This window comes from Oncorhynchus masou, chromosome 13 (genome assembly GCF_036934945.1).
Source record: "Oncorhynchus masou masou isolate Uvic2021 chromosome 13, UVic_Omas_1.1, whole genome shotgun sequence".
Taxonomy (NCBI): Eukaryota; Metazoa; Chordata; class Actinopteri; order Salmoniformes; family Salmonidae; genus Oncorhynchus; species Oncorhynchus masou.
This window is the reverse complement of record NC_088224.1, coordinates 43455448-43468982: the sequence shown is the minus strand read 5'-3', so window position 1 is coordinate 43468982 and position 13535 is coordinate 43455448. Positions and strand designations below refer to the sequence as shown.

Below are 13535 nucleotides of genomic sequence, written 5' to 3'. Positions count from 1 at the left end.
TTACCTAATTTATACATAAACCAAACACAATTGTACGAAAAAAGAAAATGTTTATTGAGAATTCTGAATCCTTGTCACTCTTCCACGGTTGCAAAAAACCACAGACATACAGTACCAGTCAAAAGTTTGGACACACCTACTCATTCAAGGGTTTTCTTTATTTTTACTATTTTCTACATTGTACAATAATAGTGAAGACATAAAAAAAGAAGTGTTAAACAAATGAAAATATATTTGAGATTCTTCAAAGTATTCACCCTTTGCCTTGATGACAGCGTTGCACACTCTTGGCATTCTCTCAACCAGCAATCATGACGTAGTCACCTGGAATGCATTTCAATTTACAGTTGTGCCTTGTTAATAGTTAATTTGTGGAATTTCTTTATTTCTTAAAGCGTTTGAGCCAATCAGTTGTGTTGTGACAAGGTAGGGGTGGTATAGAGAAGATAGCTCTATTTGGTAAAAGACCAAGTCCATATTATGGCAAGAACAGCTCAAATAAGCAAAGAGAAACAACAGTCCATCATTACTTTAAGACATGAAGGTCAGTCAATATATACATTTCAAGAAGTTTGAAAGTTTTTCCAAGTGCAGTTGCAAAAATCATGAGCGCTATGATGAAACTGACTCTCATGAGGACCACAGGAAAGGAAGACCCAGTTACCTCTCCTGCAGAGGATAAATTCATTAGTTACCAGTCTCAGAAATTGGCAATTAACTGCACATCAGTTTGCAGCCGAAATAAATGCTTCACAGAAACAGAGACTGCATGAATCAGGCCATGGTCGAATTGCTGCAAAGAAACCACTATTAAAGGACACCAATAATAAGAATAGACTTCCTTGGGCCAAGAAACACGAGCAATGGACATTAGACTGGTGGAAATCTGTCCCTTGATCTGAGGAGTCCAAATTTAAGATTAATGGTTCCAACCGCCATGTCTTTGTGAGAGAATGCCAAGTGAACGGGTAATCTCCGCATGTGTGGTTCCCAAGGTAAAGCATGAAGGAGGTGTGATAGTGTTTTGCTGGTGACACCGTCTGTGATTTGTTTTTAAGAATTCAAGGCACATTTAACCAGCATGGCTACCACAGCATTCTACAGCAATACGCCATCCCATCTGGTTTGCGCTTAGTGGGATTATCATTTGTTTTTCAACAGGACAATGACCCAAACATACCTCCAGGCTGTGTAAGGGCTATTTGACCAAGGAGGAGAGTGATGGAGTGCTGCATCAGATGACCTGGCCTCCAAAATCACCCAACCCCAACCCAATTGAGATGGTTTGGGAAAAGTTGGACTGCAGAGTGAAGGAAGAGCAGCCAACAAGTGCTCAGCATATGTGGGAAGTCCTTTTTTATTTAACCCTTATTTAACAAGGCAAGTTAGTTAAGAACAAATTCTTATTTACAATAACAGCCTACCCCGGCCAAACCCTAAGACGGACGACACTGGACCAATTGTGCGCTGCCCTATAGCCTGGAATCAAACCAGGGTCTGTAGTGACGCCTCTAGCATGGAGATGCAGTGCCTTAGACCGCTGCGCCGCTCGGAAGTCCTTCAAGACTGTTGGAAAAGCATTCCAGGTGACTCCCTCATGAAGCTGGTTTAGAGAATTACATGTGCAAAGCTGTCATCAAGGTAAAGGGCAGCTACTTAGAAGAATCTAAAAATCTATTTTAATTTGTTTCCCTTTCTTGGTTACTACATGATTCCATGTGTTATTTCATAGTTTTGATGTCTTTACTATTATTGTACAATGTAGAAAATAATAAAAATAAAGAAAACCCTTGAATGAGTAGGTATGTCCAAACTTGACAGGTACTGTACATTCATTCTAATCTTGACAAATGCATCCTTATTGTTCTGAAATCAAATCATATACCAAGCATTCTACTTTTTGCCACAAGGACTCAAACGCACATGTGCAGTAGGGTGATGAAACCCCTACATCACAAACAAAACACTTCTCCCCAAATAGAAGCAGATTTTCTGTCGCTATATTTTACATAAATATTTATATTATGTGTGAAGGGTCACCAGTCAAGTCAGTGCCCGCTGTGGAGAGAGATGAGTCCTGTTGTAGTGAAACCAGCCCAGCAACATGTGACAGAGCTGACATTCTCACCGTGCAGTACCAGCACAAACAAGACTGTTGTTTTGGGTGACTCACACAGAGACAGTAGGTAGGTTGGTATGTCTTTTCTGGGTCATTCTAGAACATTTAATTCATTTCAGGTTTAATTGTGTCTATCCTACATCGCACATATACAAATTCAAAGCTATAATGTGTCCTAGACTCGAACTTCCTGTAAACCACAAACCACAGCGCCCGTGCGTCTGTTTAAGGCAAATTTGACAGAACACTATTGTGAATGACCACCTTGACACACTAGCCTCAGTGAGTGTCACACAATAAAAGAGTGATACAAGCCTGAGTGTGTGACTTGGTAAAACAATGGTTTACAGGAGCAGGTGAAATGGCAACACCCTTAGTGACAGATTTTGTCCTTATCATCGACCAAGTAGTCTCTGTGAGAGCCAGCCAGTGTACATGCATATGGGGGTAGAGCAGGGATTGCTATTCAACCAGTGGTGACGGTCTACCACGACCCTTTACCAAACCGTGCCAAAGACAGAACAGAAAACAAACAGAACATGGCGAGAGTTCATCATCGGAGCAAAATGGGGTAATATCACAAAAGGAAACAGTAGCGTCAAATCCAATAACATCCATGGACTTTCTTTCCCTCCATCTTTTCTGTTTTGGCACTGTTGAGTTTGGTAACAGATGCATGTAATTCTAAGTGTGTGTGTGTGTGAGGGTTTGGGATAGAACCTGTGCGTTTGTCTCGCTCACATTTAAACGTCCTAACCTAAACAAAATAATAAAATCTGCAGTACGGGGAGGAGGCATCTGTATGGAGCTTGGTGCAGCTGACCCGTCCCCTCAATCATCATCTTCTCTCCCTTCTCTTTCTCTCTGGGCATTAGCGGATGGCTTTGACAGGGCTCTTGAAGCTGGAGGCTGCTTGCAGCTGGAGCTGGTAGGCCATGGGGTGAATCTTGAATCCATAAAGCCTGTTGTGAGGACATGAGAATTCATTAGATCTTGATGAACGTGTGACAGGAGTCTATGAAGAGATTCTATTATGGTAGCACTTATTTTACATGACCTTTTCTTAAGGTATGTAGCTGAAATGTATTAGGAAATTATCTGCTATGAGTAGAAATTGATCTAGGACTTGCTTTCAACGAGTTACGTGGGAATGACATGAAAAGGAACAGGCCTATTTTAGGGTGACACAGTTGTACTGACCTAGGCACAAACTGGTTGGCGGGCCTCTTGGGCCTGTACTCGGGGTGCACCATGAAGAGCATGTGGGGGAATCCAGTGCCAAAGTAGGCCCCGTCTGTGTGGTGGTGCCGGGAGGACTTGGGCGTGTACACGTCCATACACTTAGGGCAATAGAGCTTCACCATAGCCTCGCCTGGGATATCTGACAGACCTAGGGAGGGATAGGGGGAGAGTTTAGAGACGTTACTGGTCTGAAATAATTATGAAATGCTCGAGGACACACTACTGTATTCATCCAGGTGTCTCTTGGAAACCAGATTAGATTTGAAATGGATCGTAATATATTCAAATCTTACACAGAGGATCTGCATAGCATAGTTTGGGTTAGGAAAGCAATGTGGCTGGATACCCAGAATTGTTTTTGTCTTTGGCACATGAACATTCAAAGCCAAGATACAAATGTTGCTCTTTGAGGTTAATCAAAATGACCCTTAAGTCTTATAGTCAATTACTTGTCCCCACACTAGGCGTGGGTGGTAATGGTTGAAACAAGACAGACATACACTCACCAATGGGCAGCATGGGCTGGTTCTCACAATAGACACGGGGGCAGTAGCCAAAGTCCCCCTGTTGATACTTCTCCAACTGAGAAAAAGAGATAGAGATCAATGGAGAATTTGAAAAACATTTCAGGAGAAATGCTGCATACATGTGATATGCAGCCTTTCAACAAACTTTGGAGACAGAGAAGGGTCGTTTCTGTACCATCTGAGCAATGCCCCTGTTGGTGAGGATGTATCGTGCGTGGATCAGCCCGTAAAGCATCTCCGCTGCCTGCTCTATGAGGTCACTCTGGTTGGGGTTGTCCTCCAGCTCCTCATCTGTGGAACATAGAGAGGAGAGAAGAGCTTATATGAAAGGGGAAGAGGCCACTCATATGTTCTGATTTAAAGATTACTCACAAAAGCATAATTGTGTACATAACTGTAACGTCTTTACACATGCTAAAGATATCGGCATCTAATACAGCAAGACAAAAATATTGAATTGGGTGTTTTAGTGCTGGGCTAGAACAAACACCTGCCACACACTATAACTCAGGATCAGGGTTAGTGACCACTGAGGCAATTTAGTGTGCGTACACAACTTTAACACTGAGGTGACGCAACCATAATATTTGTATTCTGATCTAAATTGTGTGGGATGTTCTGTACTTCCGAGTGCAGTAGAGATGGTTCTGGAGTTGGGCTGACCTGGTTCTAGGTCCAGGATCATGTCCAGGGCCTGGCGGTAGTGGGGAACCTGCTCATTGAGCCCAGTCAGGTTGAACTTGTCCTGGATGTAGTCCTCATCCACCTGCCAATGGAGGAGAAGACATTAGTTGGCGACAAATGCCAGACCTATTCATGCTTGAAAGTTTGTGTAGTGAGGGGTGTCTATGAATGACAGGATTTTACTCGAGCACTACTCAACTCCCCACCTGCCTATCAGTACATTGGTTAGCTGAATCAGGTGTGTAGGGCTGAAGCAAAAACCTGCACATCCAGGATAAAGGATTGGCCACCCCTGGCTTAGCTCACATTCACTTTTTGGTCAATGAGTTTGGCTATATTGCCCTGGGTGCTGTTAGATACTGACCTCACAGAAAAACTCGTTTCCCCTCAGTCCACAGAACCAGGAGATCCATGACACTTCCTCTGAACTGCTCATCTCGGGAGACTAAAGGGCAGACATTCAACAACAGAGCCATTAGTGTGTGAATGTGAAAACGGAAGGTTGATAGTTCAGCAACACAAAAATATCATAGGTAGCTAGCTACAATAAAAAATACAAACATAATTATATCAAAACCATAAGAGCAATTAGCTAGGTAACTAGAAAACGTTAACTGTAGGAGGTTTACCTAGTTAGTTACCGTTACCGCGCCAATGTGTAGTTAACGTTAACTAGCTAAATCATTGGTAACGTTAGTTGACATTGGAAGTGTAAGAGATAAGGATATTACACATGAAAATACCTATGTTACATCAACAATCATAATTAGTAGCGTACCCAGTAGTTTGCTAAATGACCAGCAGAAAATTATAGCTAAATTACATCCTTAGCTAGTAGCTAACGTTAAAGCCAGGTGGAAATTCAATATGGCGCATCGTCCAAACTAGGCCGCATTAAATTTGATCAGTTTTCAGTCGCAAGTCCTCTTAGCTATATCATATCTCACATTAATATATGTAGTAATTCTGGTAACTTACCCCTCTTTAAAGGGTTTAACGCCAGTAAAATATAAGAAACGTAATATTTAGTGTTGTAAATAAAATGGACACCACCTCCCAGTAAACCGCTGCAGTAGGCGTTTTCGTTGTAGGCAAATTGATGACGTACAAATTCAGAGACTATGGGTACTGTAGTTTTGAAGTCCTCCAAAAACACTATTACGAGAAAGGCAGAAAAACAGAGGTTTTATTGCGTTATGCTTTTAATATATTGTCCAGTATAAAATGTAGGATAGGAACAGAAGTTATAATTGCTTCTTATATAGACCAGAAACTCTTCTCTGGTAAACCATCAGTGAGGGCACTCCAGAGCGTATAGATACGATTTTATTTGAATATCAAATGTGTCACATGCGCCGAATACAACAGGTGTAGGTAGACCTTAGTGAAATGCTTACTTACAACCAACAATGCAGTTTTAAGAAAATACCTGCAGAAAATTAAGAGACAGGAAAAACAAATTCCTCATCTGCTTGTAATCATTTTGTACAGATTTCTTTACAGCCTTCTATGGACACTGTAAGAATGCCGGTCCTCATATTTTTGGGTACTTCGTGAATCATGCTGAAACAAAGGTGGCCACGTTCTGTAGGGGAGCCTTTGGTTATTTGGTTATTTGGCTTGCAGTACCCAGTTAAGGGCTTAGGAAAGCACTAAGACCAATAACCTTCAAAGCTCTAAACGGGAGTGAAAATCTCCCAGCACTTGTTAAGACTTCTATCCCACATCATCTCAACGCAACCCAGACACTAATTAGGCTAAATACTTTATAGGTGGGGCCTCGATCCTACAAACTCTTGGTTAACAGCTAAGCCCTCTATCCAGCAAACACCCATCCATAACTGAGCAGTATTTCCCAATCAAATAAATTGGAATGTCCTATCCTCCATACACTGATCATCAATCCGCAAGACCATGATGTACAGTACCAGTCAAGTTTGGCCACACCTACTCATTCAAGGGTTTTTCTTTATTTTTTAAAACTATTTTCTATATTGTAGAATAATAGTGAAGACATCAAAACTATGAAATAACACATATGGAATCATGTCTTCAAAGCAACCACCCTTTGCCTTGATGACAGCTTTGCACACGCTTGGAATTCTCTCAACCAGCTTCACCTGGAATGCTTTTCCAACAATCTTAAAAGGAGTTCCCACATGTGCGGAGCACTAAGCCCAAACCATCTCAATTTCATAGTTCTGACATCTTCACTATTATTCTACAATGTTGAAAATAGTAAAAATAAAAACCCTTGAATGAGTAGGTGTTCAAACTTGACTGGTACTGTACATGCATATCAGTGCAGAGAACCACCTACCATTGCCCAGGCACTGAAATTAATATAGATTTAACTTCACATGGGGGCAATTCATAATAAACTCAGACAAAAACAGATTTTCCATTAAAACAAAAGTTTATTCTCTGTAATTTTATTATAATAAGACACTTCTCTGCTTGTACATTGCTCCCTTGAACTTAAAAAATGGCAACATTTGTTTGTGGGAATGTAAGTTGGGGTAGACAAAAACGTTGATATATACACATGTATATATTGGTATGTTACGGTTCCATTAATAAACCATAAATTATAGAACAGCTTTAACCACTCCAGGTACCTTGGTAATGCTGTAAATATAGTACAATCTTTGAGGTTTTCAAGAATACACTATTGTTTTCTTTAAACATGGATACATACAATATGAGCACATCAATAGTAAGATTTAAGGAAGGATGCAGGGCTCATAAGCCTGTGTTAAGTGTTTGGCTACCAATGTTTTTTCCCCCACAGGCAAGGCAAGCTGCACCCATGGATGTGGAAATGCTTAGTAGAAGTCAGTGGAAAATAAAATGTACCCACTTCATTTTTGCCTGCCTTGGTGTATGGCAAAATGGCATTATACCCAAGTAACTGATTATGTACTTAATTTGGATAAACATATACTTGAATGTATATACATAAATGTATAAGAAAGAACTGTAGAATTGTCTTAATATAGTTCTTAAAACTAAGTGTGGGCAAACAAGGCAAAAGCGTTTGCCATCCACATGACCCCCCCCCCCCCCCCACCACAAAAAAAGTTATTATATAGACACCAGAAAAAGCATGCGCACTCAAATGCCCTACTCAAAACATCCCAAAACTAATCTTAAAATGGTGGCTGTCAGTAAATAAACAAACCCCAACTTACAAGCAGTGAAAAATGTATGCAGATAAATAAAATAAAAAGTTATAATTTTATCCATTTCAACTTGGATGCTGCCCCCCCGCCCCCATCAAATTTTCAAAACCAGCTGTCAGCCATTTTGTGAATCAGTCAGTCTACATCAAAAGTTCTAAACCCATGTATTCCCTCTAACACTCTTGGAGAATAGTATTATACCTTGCAAATGTATTTGGACATTTGGGAAATCAGTGGTGTGACAACACATCACACTGGCCCTTTTCCACCATAGTCCAAGATTCAGTTCAATTGAGCCATATAGTTGCCACAGAGGTTTTGGAAAGGTTGTCTTGAAATAATGTACACTTTGAAAATACTTCCTCAATATGGAGCTCTTGCCAGCCCGACTTTTGTTACAGGGGTCTCTTCTACAGCACAGTGCAGTTGTATTTGAGTAGAGCGCCTTCCTACATTGAGTAGGACAGCATGAATATAGTAGTACAATACTCTGATGGCCAAACTTAGCACTCTGGAACCAGAGTACGACACCTGCTGCATCATGTAACAAACTTGTTCAATAAAAATACACCAACCAGTTCTTTATACTATAGGAGTGGACTCATTTATCAATTGAAGAAAATGAAAAAAAAAAGTCAAACAGTAAAATAAAATAAGAGCATATAACTTTATATTTCTTTCTCACAACATGACTTGCATTTTCAGTGAACAAATGTTTCCCTGACCAGAAGTTTCATGTGAAAGTATCTTGAGAAAAAAAATTGCCTCCACAGAAAATGTATTTGTTTTATTTTTTATATAAAGCATTCAAGCTATTAATTCAGTGTTCTTAGGGTAAACAAACTTGATGAACAGGAGAGAATCTTACTTCAGCAAAACGTCCTTTTTTGCAGTGTATATAAGAGGGCTCTCCAACCCTGTTCCTTGAGCACTACTAGAATTTCACACCAACCCTAATCTAGCACACACGTTTCTCAGAATTAGCTAGTTGATAAACTGAACCAGGTTAGTTACAACTGGGCTTGGAGCGAAAAACTACAGGAGGGTAGCTCTCCAGGAATAAGGTTGAGACCCCTGGTATAGAACGTCTGCAGCTTGTGAGAAGACAATGCTACGTTGAGAGAACCTTTTATCTAACAGGAACAAAAGAGCAACAGAAAGTAATAAGAGCAGGTCAACAATAATGAAATCACACCGTCTAGTTCTGAACAAGCAGCAAAGACATTGATATTAGAGACAAAAATCAATATGAGGAGAGTGTGGATGGGTGAGCAGTAGTACTTCAGCTGGCCTGTTGTGGCTGTCACAGTAATTAAAGAGATGTACTTGTTCGTCGGGAGATCAAAAACTCAGAGGGAGGTGGGGGGAATTGTATAAAAAGTTATTTTAAAGACCTGCTTTGCAGAAGAAAAATACACACCCCTAACTTTTTAAGGGGGGGGGCTGAAACAAAACTGACAAGAGGCAAAGAGGGGAAACAAAACAAAGATAATTATTTTGTATAAATCTATGGTACAATTGTTCTCATTAAAATAAGAACCTGCACCCCCCCCACCCCACGTGGGAACATATAATGTAGATAACTGCCCTACAGAATACCACCCCATTCCAAAGCGTGGTAGAAATATACACAGGTACATAAATATAAAAATCTGCCTTCTCCTGGTTAGCCAATTTATCCAACATGTTTATCATGACATGTTTAACATATCATACTGCATACACACAAACTACTACGCGTGATTGTGTATGTCTGTTATATGTCATATTGTGCTTGTAAATGCAAACACGTGTTGTTTTTTTATGTTTTCCGTCAAAAGGTGTGTGTTCAAAACGAACAAGCGTGTCTGCTGATCCTAAATCGGGGTGGAATTCTGAAGGGTGGTGGGGGGTACAACTGAAAAGGGGGGAGCAGAGTGACACTTTACAATAACGGACAGGAGATAGAAGATGGATGAAGAGCGAAAGAAGCCTAACGTGTGTGTACACTGTCTCTATAACTATGTATTGAACAACAATGTGCTAATATGTTAAGGGACGAGAACAGAGAGGCTGAAGGAACGACAGACAAAGGGATAAATAACAGTGGGGCGGGTGGATGCATTTGAAATGTTTCCAGATCTTCCACTTCACTTCCTGTTTTTGGGGGAGGGCCAGTTTCCACGGCGCTCGCCGCGTTGGCCCCCTCCGTTTCCGGCTCCACCACCACTGGGCGGGCCCCGTGGGCCTCTTCCTTCTCTTCCTCCAGCGTTGACCCTCCTGTTTTGTCGCTCCATCCCGGGACGCTGGCTGGAGAAGCTTCTCTTGTTTGCCGCCTGCTCTTTCGCCGTCATCTCTCGCTCTCCGACCACTCCTCCTCCCCCACCACCTCTTCCGGGTGGGTGATGATGGTGATGGGAGGAATAGGACTTCCCTCCTCCTCCCTCCCTCTCCCGGAACTCGGTGAAGTCACTGCTCTCGGAGGCGGTCTCCCACTCCTCATTGGCCTGATCGGAGTTCTGGTTGGAGAAGTCAGGGGATTTGGCACCCCCTGCTGGGTTGTGGTGATGCTGAGAGTGGGCCTGGCCGGAGATGCCCTGGTTGAAGTGGTGGTGGTGGTGACTGTTTGCACTTCCAAGATGGCCACCGGTACTGTTGTTGCTGTTGTTGGTAGCCGTAGTAGCATTGGGGTTAGCATTGGGGGCATCGCATGTTGTGGGAGCCACGTTGGCAGTGCCGTCAGTGACATCATGAACATAACTCTGTCCGGGCGAGGAGGGTCGTCCTCCTCCGATGACCCCGACTCCTCCGTTGATGCGAGCGGCGTTCTCTCGCTCCTTCAGCCGCCGGAAGCGTGGTGGCTTATCCTGTTGATGCTGGGAGCGCCCGTGGCGACGGCGTCTCGGGGGGCGCTCAAAGCCATCACGCGGGACATGAGGGAAACCACGCCCATCCGGCCCAGAGAGAGGGAGTGGAAGGGGCCCGCTGGAGTTGGTAGTGGGGTTAGCCATGGATTGCTGGATCCCAACTCCTCCGTTCTCTGTGGAGCCCTGTGGGGCTGGAGTAGGTGTAGCGGGGATAGACTGTGGAGGGGTTGCTCCTCCCTGATTCTGAGCTTGGCTTCCGTCCGTTGCCTTCTCCTTCTTCTCCCCACTGGTTCCACGACCCGTGTCTTTGGGTGCGGCCGACTGCATTGGGGCCTGATGCTTGCGGACCGAGGCCGAAGACTTGGAGGCCCAGCCGTGAGGGTCGGCCCTAGATCCTGACCTGTGACCTCCAGCCATTCCTCCTCCTCCACCACCACTTTTATAGATAGAACCTCCTCCCCCGCCGCCACCTCCCCCGCCGCCTCCTCCCCTGCCCCTCCTGGAGGGCACACCCCTGGGGGTGAACACCCGGGTATGGGAGCCTCTGGCTGGGGCGGAGCCGCTACCGGTAACGTTATCTGTGCCGTTGCCGTTCTTGGTGCTGGACTTGCGGTCTTCTTTGTCTGACTGGGCTAGGTCGCTGGCGGCACTCTCGCTGCCCGTCTCAGACCCCCTCTGCCTCCTCCTCTTTGGGACCTCCTCATATTCAGAACCCTCGCTGCGGGTCTCGCTCTGATTACGGGCGCGCCCCGGGTTGGCCTGCGACCCCCCTCGGCCTCGCCTTCCCCCAGATGCCTCGTCGTAGCCTCCGCCGGATCGGTAGTCTCGGCTACTCCTGCTGCCCACTGCCCTGCCACGGCTAACGCTGCCACCCCCGGCCATGCCCGTGTAGGTGCCTCTGTAACCCCGGCCGCGCCCATAGAACTCGCCACCTCGCCCGACTCTGCTGCCACGGGCCGAGACGCTGTGGTAGGACGCACCACCGCCCCTCTCAAAGGAACGCTCTCCGTCCCGCCTGTTAGAGGGGTGGCCGGAGTACCCTGATGAGGGGGTGGGATTGATCCCATTTTTGGGCCCCTTACCCACTCCTCCTCGTTCGTTTGCTGCTCGATCCTTCCCTCCATTTCTGGGTTTAGGACCTGTCTGAGCTGGCACTTCTTTACAAGACACTGCAGCGAAGCTCTGTGGGCCGGATGATCCTTCCGGCTTGACTGATGAATGGCCTCCATCTTGTCTTTCGTCTTTGTCTTTTCCGAAACCTCCGCTGGACTTTTCTCCTCCCTCGCCCTCCCCTCCTCCCTCTCTCTTCAGCACAGGCCTCTTGATAGGCCCCGCCCTCTTGTTGGTGTTGCCACCTCCCGATTGGCCACCGGCGGGTTTGTTGTGGTCAGACGCTGTTGGGTGATTGGAAGAATCCTCTCCTCCGCGGGAATTTCCACCCATTGCTCTCCTGTTGTGTGAAGAGGGGACCCCTGCGTTGCAGCTGCCTGGCCTTGGCCCCCACTGAGTCTCAGTCTTGTGTTCCCTCCCGCCTCGCTCCCTCTGGTTGGGCTTGTGGTCACGGTGGTGCTGCTCCTGGCCCTGCCTCTGCTGCTGGGACTGAGGATGGGACTGCTGAGATGTCACAGAGGACTGAGAGTGGCTGTGGCCAGGGCCCATCTTATCCTGCTTCATTTCTCTGCTGCTTCCTGTGTCATGTCTCTGCCCGGTTCCTGTGTCGGCCTCGCGCTGAGGTGGAAGGTGATGCAGGACCGCCTTTCCAATGCCGTCCTCCCTGGATGAGGAAGAGGAGGATGAGCAGGAGGAGAGGGACGGCTGTTGGAGCAAGGGCGAGGGGTCACCCTTCTTCAGGGCTTCGCGGCCATTCTCTGACTTGTGGAGATGGAGGGGGAAGTGGGAGGGGGCTTGATGTTGTTGATGACCATGGTGTTGAGGGTGTTGGGAGTTGTTATTCTCCAGGGGGGAGAGGTCAGTGCGCCCGTTGCGGTCGTAGTGGGGGCGGGGGGCCCCCCAGATCTGGCCCTGTTGCTGGCTGCCCTTGTGGCCCTGGCCCTCATCCTCGTGGCTGAAGCCTCCACCACTCCCCCTCTGTTGCTGCTGCTGGTGGGGGTTCATGCGGGAGCCCTGGTCGGGGAAGTTGCTGTAGTTGCCCCGGCCTCCCATGTAGGACTGGTGGTGGTGACTGCCTCCTCCCTGGCCCCCCACCTGAGTGCCCACAGGTGGTGGGGTCTGGTTGGAGGAGCCCGAGCCGGGCTGCTGGATGGGGCCAAGCCCCCCCTCTCGCAAACCACGGACTGGAGGGGTGTCACTCCTAAAATAAAGAGATCAGAGATTTTATATAAGACACTTGTGGAAACCGCATCCTGTACTAACGACACTGACTCAATTCAAATATGTAAAATCTAATGTGATTTAAACTCATACATATTTTCCTATTCAATCAGTATTGTATGATCTGACAATTAAAGGGGTACTTCAGGCTTTGGGCAGCTAGAGCTAGCTAGCAATTTCCTTTAAAAAGTAGGCAGAGAAATGGTTTCCACACGTAAATCTGACTCTCGGGAAGTAGATTAGTAGTATCCCTTTAAATTACTGTGATTGACATTTGACCCCCCGTCCCGTCCCATCTAACCTAGTCCCACTGCCACTGTCCTCTTCCAGAGCCTGCTTCTGTCTCAGAGGGGAACTCAGTCCCCTGCCTTCGCTGCCCGCGGGGAACACCTCAGGCACCCAGGCCAGTTTGGGGTCCATAGGGGGCGTCCCACGGTGGGGGTGTCCCGGGTGCTGCTGCCTTTCGAAGTTATCCGAACCAGAGCCCCCCGAATCGGAGCGCTCTCGTCCCATCATCCCTGCAACAGAGATGGGTAAACGTTAGAAAAGTCACACACAATTATTCAAATTTTGTCTGACAACCTGGTGCTATTTCTTAGAGCAT

At 45.7% G+C, this 13535-nt stretch overlaps 2 protein-coding genes across 5 annotated transcripts in view; both read right to left on the bottom strand.

The window, feature by feature from the left end:
• Positions 1-139: 139 nt before the first annotated feature.
• On the bottom strand, positions 140-5670 carry LOC135552378 (casein kinase II subunit beta). Of its 2 annotated transcripts, none has more exons than XM_064983955.1 (7): positions 5551-5670; positions 4937-5017; positions 4513-4654; positions 4064-4179; positions 3868-3943; positions 3320-3509; positions 140-3081 (listed from the first exon to the last, which is right to left on the bottom strand). In XM_064983955.1, exons 2-7 carry the CDS (start codon positions 5006-5008, stop codon positions 2991-2993), a joined length of 687 nt encoding a protein of 228 aa, XP_064840027.1. In that variant the 5' UTR covers positions 5009-5017; positions 5551-5670; the 3' UTR covers positions 140-2990. The 2 variants fall into 2 exon arrangements, with proteins under 2 accessions (XP_064840027.1, XP_064840028.1); XM_064983956.1 differs by having other exon boundaries at positions 4552-4654.
• A 1299-nt stretch (positions 5671-6969) lies between these two features.
• LOC135552377 (protein PRRC2A-like) overlaps positions 6970-13535 on the bottom strand; it is a 56957-nt gene continuing 50391 nt past the window's right edge. For all 3 annotated transcript variants that reach the window (XM_064983953.1, XM_064983952.1, XM_064983954.1), the window contains 2 exons: positions 13233-13449; positions 6970-12911 (listed from right to left, as the gene is read on the bottom strand). In XM_064983953.1, the coding sequence (XP_064840025.1) occupies positions 9884-12911; positions 13233-13449 (3245 nt within the window). In that variant the 3' untranslated portion in view covers positions 6970-9883. The remainder of the gene's footprint in view (positions 12912-13232; positions 13450-13535) is intronic.

Excerpts from the sequence above, each read along its gene's own strand:
- LOC135552378 (XM_064983955.1), bottom strand. The coding sequence starts at position 5,008 with ATGAGCAGTTCAGAGGAAGTGTCATGGATCTCCTGGTTCTGTGGACTG. Across the intron at positions 3,944-4,063 it reads ACAGGGGCATTGCTCAGATG|TTGGAGAAGTATCAACAGGG; the intron begins GTACAGAAACGA and ends TCTTTTTCTCAG. Across the intron at positions 3,510-3,867 it reads CCAGCCCATGCTGCCCATTG|GTCTGTCAGATATCCCAGGC; the intron begins GTGAGTGTATGT and ends ATCCCTCCCTAG.